Below are 14070 nucleotides of genomic sequence, written 5' to 3' on the forward strand. Positions count from 1 at the left end.
CGCTGTCAGGAGGAATTAGAGTAACGGTGGGAGACTTGCAAAGGCGATATTTCCGTCTTCATTTTCCGGAGTGACGGGGAATCTGCGTCGACATTTCACTTTGTTAGAGCGCTGATGGGCTGATTTGGTATTTTAGGAGGAACCTAATCTTAAAAACAATCCCGGAAAATACCGCCTTTGACAAACGTCTGTGTGTGTCTGTTTGTGTATGTGTGTGTGTGTGTGTGTGTTTTCACCATTGTTTATTAAACTGTGAATTTAAGCTTGTAAAACAAAGTGTGGTTTATAGCGCTGGAGAAATGCTTAAAATACAACCGAGAACCGACCATTGTGACATTCAAGTTAGCATTTCATTTTATTCAATGTTGGCATTTGATATCAGATCAAATTTGAGGTGTAATAGCAGCAAATCTCAGAACAAAAAGTGAATATAATAAAACACAAGTGTTTTTACAATAAAATGGTTAGGGTTTTTTATTCGAACATGAGCATCGAATGAAATTAAGCAAAATCGAAGACTGAATTCAATACTATTCCCTACCTGACCAGAAAGGACCATATCAGTACTTTTGGAGTAGCCTACTCTTCCAGGGGGGGGGAGGGGGGGGGGGGGGGGGTTCTGTTAACAGAAAGATAACCGTTTACAGATCTAGACACAGCCAGCTAGTCAGACAAACGAATACATTCAAGTAAAAACAATATAAAACCTGCAAATATAGATCTTGGGGCTTCACAATAAATTAGTAGGGCTTCACTCTAAAGTGGCTCAAGAAATAGCTGAGGAAATAAATGTAGCAAGTAAATCCAAGTGTAATGTAACGTTAGACATCGACCCAGAAACACATGAAGCGTCACTGGGCGGAGGCAGCCGGCCACTCCATCTCGTTCAACGTCCAGACACAGGCTGACCAGCCTGGTCATCCGGAATCACGTGGGCTGTGTGAGGAAAGTGATGAAAACAGACACCAGAGCCTGGGTGAAACGAAAGTGAACAACAGGCCGTCCCCGCCCCGTCCACCGCTGTCTGGAACCCGGAAGAGAGCACCTGTTCCCTGTGTCTCGGCGGTGCGTTTAGTCTGCGGAAGATCAATAAAACTGCTTAGAAAGGTAAGCCTCAGAGACAGCATGACGATAAACGGGCTTTATTCGGGTCGTAGGTGGGTTAGCTGTTCCAAGGACGGAGGGGATTTTAACGTCTACCCTTCCGCGTTTCTTCAACAGTTATTTTACTTTTTGGTCAGAATGTAAAATTTAGTGCAGTAACAGTGGGAAAAGTATTTTCAGGATTTCGATAAACTGACTTTACATTTTATTTTCTAAATGTTAGCGAAGCAGTATACGAGACTGAGCGCGAGAAGAGTACTTTAATCCCGCGAATTCCTCTCCCCAACCAAATCTGTTGCGCAGCCTAACCATAACTAGCCATGATGAACGTCGAGGATGAGGGGGTCTCCACCGTGGACCTGGGAGACGACAAGGAGGAATTGGTCTCCACCGTAGGCCTGGGACCCAATGAGAAGGAAGGGGTCTCCAGCCTTCAACTGGGAGACGTCAAGGAAGAAGGAGTCTCAACCTTGGCTCTGGGATCCAATAAGGAGGAAGGAGTCTCCATCCTTCACCTGCGAGATCCGAACTCGCCTGAATCCCCATCGGTGGATGAAGGTTACCAGCCCGGCTCGCCCTCCATGGGGAGCCCGGAGGACGAGGAAGCTCCTCCCAACAGCGCCCCGCCGTCCCAGGCCCAGGCTACTGGGAACCGCTGGGCGTCCGCCGTGGACCTGTTCAAGATGAAGAGGTTCTTTGTGTTGAGGGTGAGAACATCGAGTGTGTTGTTATGAAGAATAAAGTGTCGATATGAAATGAAAAGTTAATATAGCTTAGGCCTTAACACATCATTCACTTTTATTTGATATTACTTTTATCTAATTGAACTCTGTATTGTTATTTGACGAGTCAAAATCAAATGGGCAACAATCAATTTTTTTTTTAAATGAACTGCAGGGGTGTGTATTTCGGTGTCTGCTAAAATAGGTTTTATTGTGAAAAGCCCTCTAAACGGTTCTGTTTCCTGTTGGCTGTGCCCCAGCCCGGCACCCTGTCCCAGGCCGTTGAGGACATCACGGCCCTGGTGGACAAAGAACAAGATGGCGCCGTCCAGGGCTTGTGGCTCATGGCAGAGTGAGTGGCAGACCCCGACCTCCCACCAACCACCAAACGAAAGCCTGGCTTCTACTCCCGGGTTGATTAAGAACCCCCATAGGTCGGGAGTTCAACCAGCCCAGTGCGCGGAGGCTGCGGTTGCCATGGGTTACGTGTCCCTCTCCTCCGGGGATGTAAAAGCAGGGCGATGGGACCAGGGTGTCTGTACTGCAACGTTCTCCACTTAATTTATGAGGATCGTGTTGGAGGTTCACATGTATGGGAGTCTTCATCTTCACGTCATTATGGTCACCAGATTGTTTATTGTTTAGTTGTTGATCCCCATTAGTTGACGCAGAAGTGGCAGACTAGTCTTCTTAGGGTCCAGATATACCTGAAAGAGAGACCTGTGGCGATGCTAGTGGGCTGTGAATCCCAGCTGGAGAGGTCAGTGATGGTGTAGAGGCCCATGGAGTATCATTGGTTTGATCCGGCAGCTGCCTGTTCGGCAGACTAACCTGTTGCATGTCAACAAACTGGGAATCGGTACCCTCCCATCGTCGTGGGCCAAGCAGTTAGAAAGAGAGGGATATAGGGCTGTGACTATTCAGTAGCTTTGGAATCAAGTCTGGGTTAAAAAAAAAAGACAGGTTTGAGGAAGGCTGAGGGTGAGGAGTGAGGTCGTTTAGGCAAACTTGATTGATACTTTACCTAAAAGTTAAAACTAGGTTTCAGTCTTTTGTTGTTTATGGTGCTGCTACTGAGTGTCCAGTACGGCACTTCACTCTTTATACCGGCCAACAAACAGCCATCCCATTTAAACTTTGTTCCCCATTTCAAGAGTTACTCTATGCTCCCTGCATGTCTATCAATTATTACTTAAAATATCTTGTATAACTTGTAACGTATTTATATGCAAAAATAGTTGAGCTGGTTTGCTCCTGTGACGTTCTGGTCTTCTGGTCTTCCGGTCTCATGATGTAATTGTTCTCTGAGGTTCTGCTCCTGTGACGTTCTGGTCTTCTGATGTTCTGGTCTTCCGGTCTCATGATGTAATTGTTCTCTGAGGTTCTGCTCCTGTGACGTTCTGGTCTTCTGATGTTCTGGTCTTCTGATCTTCTGTTCTTGGTTGTGTGTGTGTGTGTGTGTGTGTGTGTTCTTGGCTCAGGGTAGACCACTGGAACAACGAACGGGAGCGCGTGGTGGTCCTGGCCGACAGAACCCTCCTGGTCTGCAAGTACGACTTTGTGATGCTGAACTGTGAGAGGGTCCACCGGATCCCTCTGAACTGCATAGACCGGATCTCCCATGGAGACTTCAGCTTCCCCAAGCACTCACTCCTCACGTGAGTTCACCAAGCACAGCTAACTATTATGTATTCAAATAATATTCTAACATGTCAATAGAATTATACAATAAAATTAATACTATGAATAATGTTATAGTTGTTGTAATGTTATGAACAATGTTACAGCGTCCCGCCTTGAGGTATTCATACTCTTATAAAGTTGTAAGTTCCCCAATGTCAAATTTAAAGCCTTGAAAGGGGTTTGGTTTAATTTGCGTGAGTTTTATTTTAATGCAACACTTGAATTGAATTATGTATTTAAAATATTGTGGTCAAGTTTATTCACTTCGGATTCTTAGTCATAACACCTTTTCATCCTTTTGTTTACATTCTTGCATGCACATCATGCTATTGACCAACATTTAGTTGAAAGGCTCTCATAATATCGCAAGGAATCTGTCCATCTGTGCCACTGGAAACCACGAGTTTGCGTGTCACCGTGTGTGTGTGTAGGTGTGTGTGTGTGTGTGTAGGTGTGCGTAGGTGTAGGTACAGGAGCTCTATGTTTGCATAGCTAAGCTCAAAGGTTCAGTCACTCCTTCTTATGCACCTGGCAGCAAACCCTCCCCACCCAGAACACAGTACACCTTCAAACACAGTACACCTTCAAACACAGAGGTATTGTGGAGGGGATGGTATCTGTGGTGGGGACCGTTCCTGTTCAGGTTGTTAAACACTTCCTGTTTTGTGTCTGTCTGGAGAATAGAGGGCGTGTCCCCCTTCTGTCAGCTCTTGCTTACATGGTAGAGAGGAACTAATTATAATCTGCAGCCTTATTCATACAGAGAAGCACTGTTGAAACCAGGACCCTGCTTTTCCTGTGTACGGGCAATATGGCACGCCAATGAAAGAAAATCATTTATGTTTAAAGAAAATGATACAAAAAGGATATAAAGAAAATGAAGGATGAACTTCATAACGGGTTTCTCGACTGTTATTGGAACTAAATGAGTGATGTTGCCAAGGAAACACAATGCAGAGCTGAGCTCAGATATCTTCTTCAGGATACGCTTGGAGGCTCACAACGTACAACAACAAACAACATACACAACGACAGTCTGTTACTCAAAAAGTATCACTAAGTGGGCGTGGTGGGTCTTAACCATGGGGATAACACGGCCCCCTCCTTCCTGAAACTCTCCACCCAAAACAAATACTATGAAACATCAAAGTGTTTGAATTCCATCTGAAACAGTGGGTTCACTGGCTCTTAAAAAATATTTTAATTCCAGATGCTACAGTAAAGCAGAAGATTCAACATCTAATTGACTGGCTGTTCAGGCATTTGAAACAGTAGAATTGGATAAAGTTGACACACTTTGCACAGCAGATCTACATTTCCTTGCTCCCTCTGTTAAGCAATTATTCCACTCCTAGTTTCACTGACACACAGATTCTTATGTAACAGAGAATAACAATACAGGTGGTGAATGATATCATGTGGCTAATAAACAGCTTTTGTAGTTGGAAGCAGTCTTCTCAAGCTAAAGTCAGATGTGGCAATGTTTACATATTCATAGTGTAAATCTCTCAGCTCAGCTTCCTGTTCCACCAGTAGACATTGACCTCCGGTGGCGCAAAACAAGAATGACACTCTCCTCCTAAGCTTTTTATACCTTCGGAATCAGAGGTAGTTTTGCCTTTGGTTTCATGTATTTGGCGCTGGACCTTCTCTAGTGCCAGTAATCTATGCTTGGACGGCTGAGGGAACTGCACTTTGATTGTATTTGGGGGGGTGGTTGGACCACAGGTGTGTGTATGCCCAGACATGTAACTTATGACTCACAATTCTAGAGAAAGGAGAACTGAAAATGATTTGCACCGGAAACAAGTTTTTGTTTGATACAAAAACATTTTATTGGATAAAACATCAGTCACCTGAATACCGTGTTGGGGGGTGGGGTGGATGCATTACTTATTTGGTCAAAGGTGGAGTTTGCACTCACAACAAAACCGTCCATCTGTATTATAGCCTCTATTCCCTTAAGTTGCGTCTGTTCTTGCCTCAGGCGGTGGACTGTGTTGTCATACCAACTGTTTTTCATTATCAGCCTCCTGGGGACATGATGTTTCCTCAGGTCTTTCAGCTGGAGATGACGATTGTTGTTTTACTGTTATTGTATATTTTAATCTCTAAATTAAAATTGAATAAAGCTTACAATTACTGATATATTTGAATCTCTGTTCCTGATAGATAGATGGACTTTATTTGTAGAAAGGTGTTGGAGATTTAGAGGAGAGACTCCATCAGCAGTTCTTTGCTGAATGCTCTGTAAAAATGTCTATATGACAGATGGGGTTTGACCCTATTACAGTGGTCTTTTTTTTTAATGGAATATTATGTATTTTATATCTAATTGGTGATGTAGGAGATTTCTGTTTTATCTTTGGCACTTAAAATCTTTTGTTTACTAAGAATTTCTACTCATATTTTTTTTTATCTCAAACTTTATTTGGATTCTTAACTTTCACTATGCAAGTCAAAGGCTAGCATTATCCACTACTAATGTATGCTATTGTATGGACATTATGGGTACTTAGGGGGGTTTCCTTCACATTTTTAGGGATTAGGTTGAATGTGTTATCTAGGATCAGCTTGTGAACCTTTTCAGACTGTTCAAATGCAGATAAACTTAAACATGTCTGGTATTCTAGGTGAGCACCAGTAGATGCAATACATGCATAAGACCAGCAGGTGGCGATGTAACCCCAACGGTTGCTTATCAGGGATAATTATCACTGCTCAGTCTGACATAAAGGATAGAAGTTTGGAAGATTTAATGTGTATTTTTAATGCATGACTTTAATGTATGACTTTAAGTTTGAATGGGAATCAATCCATCCTATCTGCCCTTCTCTCTGAGGTTGTTTGTGTAACGTTGTCGTAGGAAATATTGGTTCACATAATGGACACAAAGAAAATTGTGGATTTCAAAAGGTTTTAGGGTTTGAGGATTTGTTTTTATTTGCTCCAGACATCAAAGTAAAATCGTAGGTTATAATTACTTTAATACAAGTCTGTGACAGTCAAGCATTGGGCCATGAGTAACCATGCTAATTATGTTATTTTGTAGGAAAAGTCGCCTTGTTTACAAACAATGGCAACAGTTTATTTGACCGCAACCTATTTCCATCAACCTCACACGTTATTTCAGAATAAATGTACACCACTCAAGTTTTACTTTACAAATCTTCCCTTCGACGTCGCCCATTGCGGTTACCATGGTAACCGTGTTGGACGTAAACCGAGGGTGTTGAGTAGCACGCCGATTGCTGTGTTGACGGAATGTGTGTGTGTGTGTGTGTGTGTGTGTGTGTGTGTGTGTGTGTGTGTGTGTGTGTGTGTGTGTGTGTGTGTGTGTGTGTGTGTGTGTGTGTGTGTGTGTGTGTGTGTGTGCGCGTCTCTGTGTTGTGGTGCAACGTGAGGACTCAGTGTATGGTTGGCCTGGAGACAATGTGGGCCACTCGCCATGACAACCCGAAGCCGTGCCCCCATATTTACCCAGCATGTTGACTTATGAGTGCCGGTCCCCTGAAAGCAGAACCCTCAGGGGAATGTTCCGGCGCTTGCCGTAAAGCTTTGCAAAACACACATCGCCATTCTGGAACGCATGTGTGCTTTTATTGTGAAAAGGAACACTGTCCGGGCTAATAGTTTGAGATTAACTCCGCTGGCCAGGTGAAGGCAGTTGTATTATGCTAGAGTTAAGCCCCTTTCTACTCTTTGTTTTTTTTTGGGGGAGGTGGGGGGAGAAGAGAGTTATTTCTCTACTAGTTTAAAGGTATGGGGTACTTCTTTTTACGGTACTTATGTAGGTTGTCTACAGGTGCTTTAAACACGTTAGTGTTGGATCGTTGAAAGACAAAATGGAGGTTCTACTTCGGTCACTCCACTTTCTCCTGTTGCTGCTGAGGAGGTGAGAGAGAGAGACGGGGAGAGGGAGGGAGAGTGAGGGAGAGGGAGGGAGAGAGAGAGAGAGAGGGAGAGAGAGAGAGAGAGAGACGGGGAGAGGGAGCGAGAAGGAGAGAGAGAGAGAGAGAGGGAGAGAGAGAGAGAGACGGGGAGAGGGAGCGAGAAGGAGAGAGAGAGAGAGAGAGAGGGAGAGGGAGAGAGAGAGATGGAGAGAGAGGCAGGCAGCTAGTGAAAGTCCAAACCCCTCAACACTAGCATTGACACACCACCACCACCACCTCCACCACCACGGAGCCTTCTAGGGCCCCTGGCGGCCTCACCCGGCCCTGCCCTCGCTGCCTGTCCGGGCTGGTCCGCTCCCACTCCCGGCTTACCTGAGGAATTCTCTCGAGCTTTCCTTTTTTTAATATCCCCATTTATACCGTGCTAGTGCTGCTCTCCGACAAAAGGAAATGCATACAAATCAATCTCCCCCAGCACCACCGCCCCATATTGTCAACTCCTTTTGGGGGAACATAATCACTCTTTTGAGGCTGGGCTTTGGCTTTTGTGCCCACACGGAAGTCCCCCCCCCCCCCCCCCCGTACCCCCCCCCTGTCTCTCTCGCCCTCTCTCCTCTCCCTCTCTCTCTCATATATCCCAGCCTCTCTCTTATCACCCAGCGTATGAAGTTCATCAGAAGCCTTATGTAAACAGGGCATGGGGTGGTTGTTGTTATTGGACACCCCCCCCCCCCCCCCCCCCTCCCCCCCCCCCCGGCATTCGATTCTGCTGGGAAGGATGTGCTGTTGCGCAAGGTCTGGGGGGGGAAGAAGGAGGAGGTGGAGGAGGGTTGGAAAAGGATTGAGAAATCTGTCATTTTATTGTCTGCATCACATGGGTTATTATTCCAGTCAGTTCTTGTGAATTCGTGGCGCCAAACCAAACAAGCACTGTTATTTTAATTGTGTGGTTATTCTGCGGAAGAACAGGCAGGCAGTTGGACCGTAAACCAGTAGCGAGCTGTCATGTGAGGGTGAGGCCCTCACCACTTCATACAGTATGGAGCACGCCGATGTATTACCAAGAAACCATCAAGGTGGTAACACCTTTCTATTGTTATTCTAGAGGAATAAGTTACACATCCATCAAGATATGTTATATAAGTTACGCCTTCTTTTCACGTGCAGTGTTTGCCTTCAGATGTAGATCTTTAACTTCCCGCCCTAATTGAGAGGTTACTAAATAAGATTCTAGAAAGTGCGTAACCATATAAATAAATTATTTAAGATTGAAAGGTAGACTTCTGTTTTTGCCCGAGGCAGGACCTCTCAGGCACCCATTTGGTGATGACCTTTGGTTTGATTTGTTCCTGTGAAAACAGGTTTGTGGGGCCCTATATTATCATTGTTATAAGGATCTTGCGACGCCCTGTATGATCTTAAGGTGTCATTGTAAAAAAGGTAAAGGTCTTAGCAGAGCCAGCAACCCGAGCCAACATTACTTCAAGCTCCGGAGCTGATGGGTTTAAGGAGTGTGTTCTTCTGAGGTCTGCCTGGCCGTGGAAAGATATGTCCCCAGGGCACGCTCATTAAACCTATTTACTCTGAAATGTAGAGAGGTGTGTGTGTGTGTGTGTGTGTGTGTGTATGTGTGTGTGTGTGTGTGTGTGTGTGTGTGTGTGTGTGTGTGTGTGTGTGTGTGTGTGTGTGTGTGTGTGTGTGTGGGTGTGTCTGTCTGACTCGTTTTTTGCATTCATTGTGACGGCTGAGACATTTGGGAGGGCCGCAGGTGTTGTTGGGGTACAGTTGGCGCTTCTGGTCACAACGGCTATTTCATAAGCTAAAAAGTCATATTATTTATGGTTCTACTAAAAAAAACGACGATTCAATGACTGAGACGGGTGTTGTTAACCCTGCGGCGGGTGTTTCCAGGAGAGAGGGCGAGGGGGTGCGCGTGTACTGGGACCGCCTGCGGGAGCCGTCCTTCGCCTCCCGGTGGAACCCCTTCACCATCGACTACCCCTACATGACCTTCACCGACCACCCCGTGAGGGCCACCAACGAAAAGTTCTCCGCACTCTGCGACGTAAGTCCTGCACCCACGCTGACGCATCCCCCTCGCGCAAGGAGGCGGTCCAAAGGCCTCCACCGACGCCGTTAGTTTAATGAGCTTCCCAGCGCTCTTCGGGCTTCCATTCTGGGAGGCGAGTATCTTCTCACCTGCTCATAAATGATGAGGTCGTTTTTTTATCAATTGGTTGTGTTGACTTTGATGGACGTGCCCTGTTGAGCCCAGATAACGGCATTTGGCACGATGCTGATGGCAGCAGGATGAGGCTGTTTTGGGGGAACCCTGACATTTATGACGTTTATGTCCAGTTATTTTTATTTGTATAACCCTTAAGGTCCTTTTCCATTGAATAACATTGTTCGTTGCGATTTGATTCCCACGTCAATAACAAGAACAATGCAACTGAATTGGACTGTCCACATACGACCCAAGATTTGTTTTCCAAAAAAAATCTCCAAAACAGTGATAGCCCACTTTAAGTTATCAAACAGGGAATCAACCTCTAAAACAAATGTCTCCAAAAATGATTTTATCAAAGAAAGCTCAAAATGCACACAGAGACAGACATTTATCATATTCCCCCTCATCTGCAAACTCTCCTTCGCAACACTATTTTACGCTTCGAAAAAAGCTGAAAATTGTATTACTGAATCATGCTTCCTGTGGTGGTTTTGGGTGCAATTGGTGCAGAATATTTACTATGTGCTGTAGGCTTATTCATGAGGAGGCCACCGATTTGAAGCACTTTAATCTAATAATCTTGAATTAAAATGATTTTATTCTGAAATTACTTTAATTTATTTATTGAAGCATTTTCTAACTGAACAAGAGTCTTTAAATTTGCGTTGAATATTCAAAATACACATTCTCTCTGGACAGTCTTCAGTTTTCGCAAGCCTATCTTGGCCTGCTATGAAAAAAATGATTCACGATGAAAAGAAAGCACACAGGCAACACTTTTTTACGATAAGCTTGAGGGTGTGTATGATCTTTGTATAAATTAAATAATATTACCCCGCTAACCATCATATCGTCTGCAAACGGTGGCGCCCCGTCTTTCACACTCACGCGAGAAGCCCTTAAATCAGAGCGCTTGTGAAACCCCCTGCAATGTGACACAAATTCCTGGTGGGTCGGCGATGCGTAGCGTGTCCGATGGCCTAATGACAGAGTGGGTGTGCAGCCGAGCAGAACCACATGCTTGGGAATGTGACACAATCGGTGTCATGGACCTCCGGCCCCAGGACGAGAAGTGTGCCTTGCATGGGCCCCCACCCCGTTTAAACGCACTCAGGCACGCACACGGTCTTAATGTACGTTCACACCAAAAGCTGTAAAAGATGCAAAATCGCAGAATAGCTCAAAACGCAATGCTGTCAAAAATATTTACAGCTCATATCGCTCTTGCGCGTATGTTTACTGGGACCCACGCCGGAGGGAGACATCTACATTCCGATTGGCTGGCGGTCATTTACAGCGCGAAACGCTACTAGCTCATTTGCGTAGTGTTGAGCTGTTTTCAACTCTCATTTACAGCTTTACAGCTTTAAAGCTATCGCTCAAGCGTTTTATCGCTCCTATCGCTTTATCGCTCATGTCTAATAGAAAGTGAATGGGCGTTTATCGCCCAAAACGCTTTACAGCTTTTGGTCTGAACGTACAGTTAGTGCAGAAGAACTAACCTACAGGACTTCCTCAGATCTGTCAGTCAGTCTGTCCAGTACCTGACTACCGGTCAGTCTTTCTGCCCGGCTGTCAGTCACTATGGTCTGCCTGGCTACCTGCCTGCTTTCCCTCATATGGATTTCCACAAAAAATAAAAATTTTGGGATGTTTTCATTGCAAAGTCTTAAGTCTAATCATACCAACCACAATCAGTACTAGTACAGTAAAATGTCCTCAAAGTATTAGTATCAACAAGTAGTACTGATAAAATGCCCTCAAAGTATCAGTATCAACACGTAGTACAGATAACACGACCTCAGAGTATCAGCATCAACATGTAGTACTTCCGCCTGGTCCCTGAACAGGTCCAGGACTTCCGTGTGCGGCTGAAGGCGGGGGCGGAGAAGGCCCTCTTGGAGAGGCCGGTTCCTGGGAAGGCCAACGGGGTCCTGCTCCTCAACCAGCCCCTCCTCATCGAGGCCTACGTGGGCCTCATGGCCATGGTCGGCAACCAGAACAAACTAGGCTACTGCCTTGCTCGTGGACACATTGGCTTATGAGCACCCGCAAAACGTCCCTTCCTGACGTACCTTCTTTTCGCTTTTCTCTCGCTTTTGTTTTCGTGCAGTTTGGTGTCATTGTGGTCGCACTGTCATTGAAGTTTACTATCGCTTAGGTTTGTCGAGCCTCTCCTGTCTTTAGTGGCTGTGTCTGAAATGTATTTATATAAAGAAGAGCTGAGTGGCTTTGCCGTTATTTCGATTGATTCATAGAGCGTGCCATTATGTACACTGTTTGGAGTCAAGATTGAAATCACTACAGGCGATTTCACCTACAGGTGGGGTGGTGGGATTTAAGTAAGAGTTGTTGAGTCGGCGAGCTGATGGGAGGAGGCCGATGTTGAGAAACCATCCCCGCCATTTCTTTATTTGGGGGATGGGAGATGAGAGACCAACTGTCTTCATTCCAGCCTCATGTATCATATCCTCTCTCTCTCCCTTTCAACCTCCTGTCCGTCCTCCCCGTCAATGAAGGAACACAAAGTTACTGTTCAATAAATAAACTCCCACTGTTCGACTTCTCTGTGGTGTTCACATGTACTGTGTCCATATCAGTCACTTTGTTCATTTGTTTTGCATTGTTTAAATCGTTTTGAGGTCATTTTCAGTTGGTTCTCCACGTTGCAAAAAAGGAATGTAAACCCTTGTTATGTGAGGTTTTGTTATTTATTTCTTCTGAAGGATGGCTATCTTTGTCCCCGTCAATCTGCATCGTTAAATGAATATTATTTCAGTAGATTTGTCTAAATAAGTGTATTAACAGTACACAGTGCATATCTAGCCCCAGCTACAAAGTCTTCCCTGGTATCCCCCTGCACTGTTGGCTGAACATTTCCATGCAACATCTTTGCCTTAAACTTGGCTGCCTACCATAATAATAAACATGTCAGTCCTTTAACTTCATCATCCTGTTGAATTAATTTGATTGGAAAACCCTTTGAATCAACGGTTAACCTCCTTTGCACTCCTCAGCTTCAGTCTGTTGATCTTCCTGGCAGGACGGATGACTACTGAGTGTTTGTCACCGCAGTAGAAGTTACACAACGGGGCTTCAGAGAAACACTACTTTAATAGGAAACCTATTCACACCTGAGAGAATCAAATGAAACAAGCGGACACGACACTTCTGCTTCCCAGCGATGTGGAGGAGGAGTTGGGGTGGTGGTGGTGGAGGAGGAGATGTTGGTGGGGGCTGGGGAGGAGGTAAAGCTCTGAGAACTCATCCAACCGTTTCAACGTACGGCGGTGTCCTTTGTGCTTGTCCATCAGCTGTCGTCTATGGGGCTCAGGATTGTGTAATTGTTGGGTTGTTTGACTCCAAGCTGAATGTGTCTGGGTTCAATCCCCCAATGTACAGTCTGTAGAGACGGATGCCCCGAACCCCTACCTGCTCCCTAATGACCTTTATCCAAACTCAGTGGTAGTCACCTTTTGATAAGAGTCTGCTCAGTGACTTAAGGGTTAAGGTGATTATGTACGTGGTTGTGTCTTTGTGTCTGTGAGTTTCCTTGTAGCAACGCTCGGTATTCCTGCAGCTATTCCGGTTGGAAAGAACAGGATCAACTTGAAGTGAAATAAGAACAAAGTGTTACCTACATTTCTAGCTATTCAAATTTTGTTTAAATTGCTTCCGTGTCGGCGTGGGAGTGTGTGTTTGCGAAAAAATGGGGGACTGTGATGTCTTAAAGCGGACACTTATTGTAGGCTATGGATTATGTGCAACTGTTTTGTTTCATATATAATGTTTTTAAGTATTGTACGTCTCCTTATCATACTTTCAATCTTGTAACCAAATGGTTGATGATTATTAACATGGTAAAATATATATATATATATATATATATATATATATATATATTTACAGTAAAGTAGTTGAAGGCTTTTTTTGGCAGGTATTGACACTCCTTCAAGGTCATGGCACTACACGTGAGATAAATTAATGTACTTCCTTTGTTGAAGGATTTCGGTGAAGCCAAACAGCAGATTTTTGATCATGTTTAACTAGTGGGCGTTAAACTTCGAAACAAACATTGAAACAAAAAAAAGACGGTTTCAATGACCCTAAACTAATTGTTTTCGATGGGGGGGGATGAACGAAACAGCACTGTTCTAAATAATGAACCATTCATTCTTTCATTCTTTATTAATTTAAGTTTCCCCCTTACCAAAAAAGCGAAACAGCTTGCCATCGTCATCTTTCCCAGTGGGGTTGCAGTGACGGTGAGTAGGGCGCTACAAGATGGATGAAAACTACGGATAGGAGGACCGTGACCCGGAGGTAGTTCACCTTCGTTCCCGTGTGCAGAGGTGAGCCGTCACCCCGGGTAACGTCGGGTTACTCCGGGTACTCTGCGGTGATCCGAGGGGAAGCAGTAGTATATAAAAAGTCATTA

At 44.8% G+C, this 14070-nt stretch overlaps 1 protein-coding gene across 1 annotated transcript; it reads left to right on the forward strand.

Annotated features, from left to right (window-relative positions):
* The first annotated feature begins 965 nt into the window (after positions 1-965).
* On the forward strand, positions 966-12194 carry tprg1 (tumor protein p63 regulated 1). Its single transcript, XM_079740655.1, has 6 exons — positions 966-1107; positions 1408-1811; positions 2087-2178; positions 3308-3484; positions 9314-9467; positions 11483-12194. The coding sequence occupies exons 2-6, from the start codon at positions 1425-1427 to the stop codon at positions 11675-11677; spliced, it is 1005 nt and encodes a 334-aa protein (XP_079596781.1). The 5' UTR covers positions 966-1107; positions 1408-1424; the 3' UTR covers positions 11678-12194.
* Positions 12195-14070: the final 1876 nt, after the last annotated feature.

This window comes from Pollachius pollachius, assembly GCF_949987615.1.
Source record: "Pollachius pollachius genome assembly, chromosome: 7".
NCBI lineage: Eukaryota > Metazoa > Chordata > Actinopteri > Gadiformes > Gadidae > Pollachius > Pollachius pollachius.

Coding starts and splice junctions, on each gene's coding strand:
- tprg1 (XM_079740655.1), top strand. CDS start 1,425: ATGATGAACGTCGAGGATGAGGGGGTCTCCACCGTGGACCTGGGAGAC. Junction 1,812..2,086: donor AGAGGTTCTTTGTGTTGAGG/GTGAGAACATCG, acceptor GCTGTGCCCCAG/CCCGGCACCCTGTCCCAGGC. Junction 3,485..9,313: donor CCCAAGCACTCACTCCTCAC/GTGAGTTCACCA, acceptor GGGTGTTTCCAG/GAGAGAGGGCGAGGGGGTGC.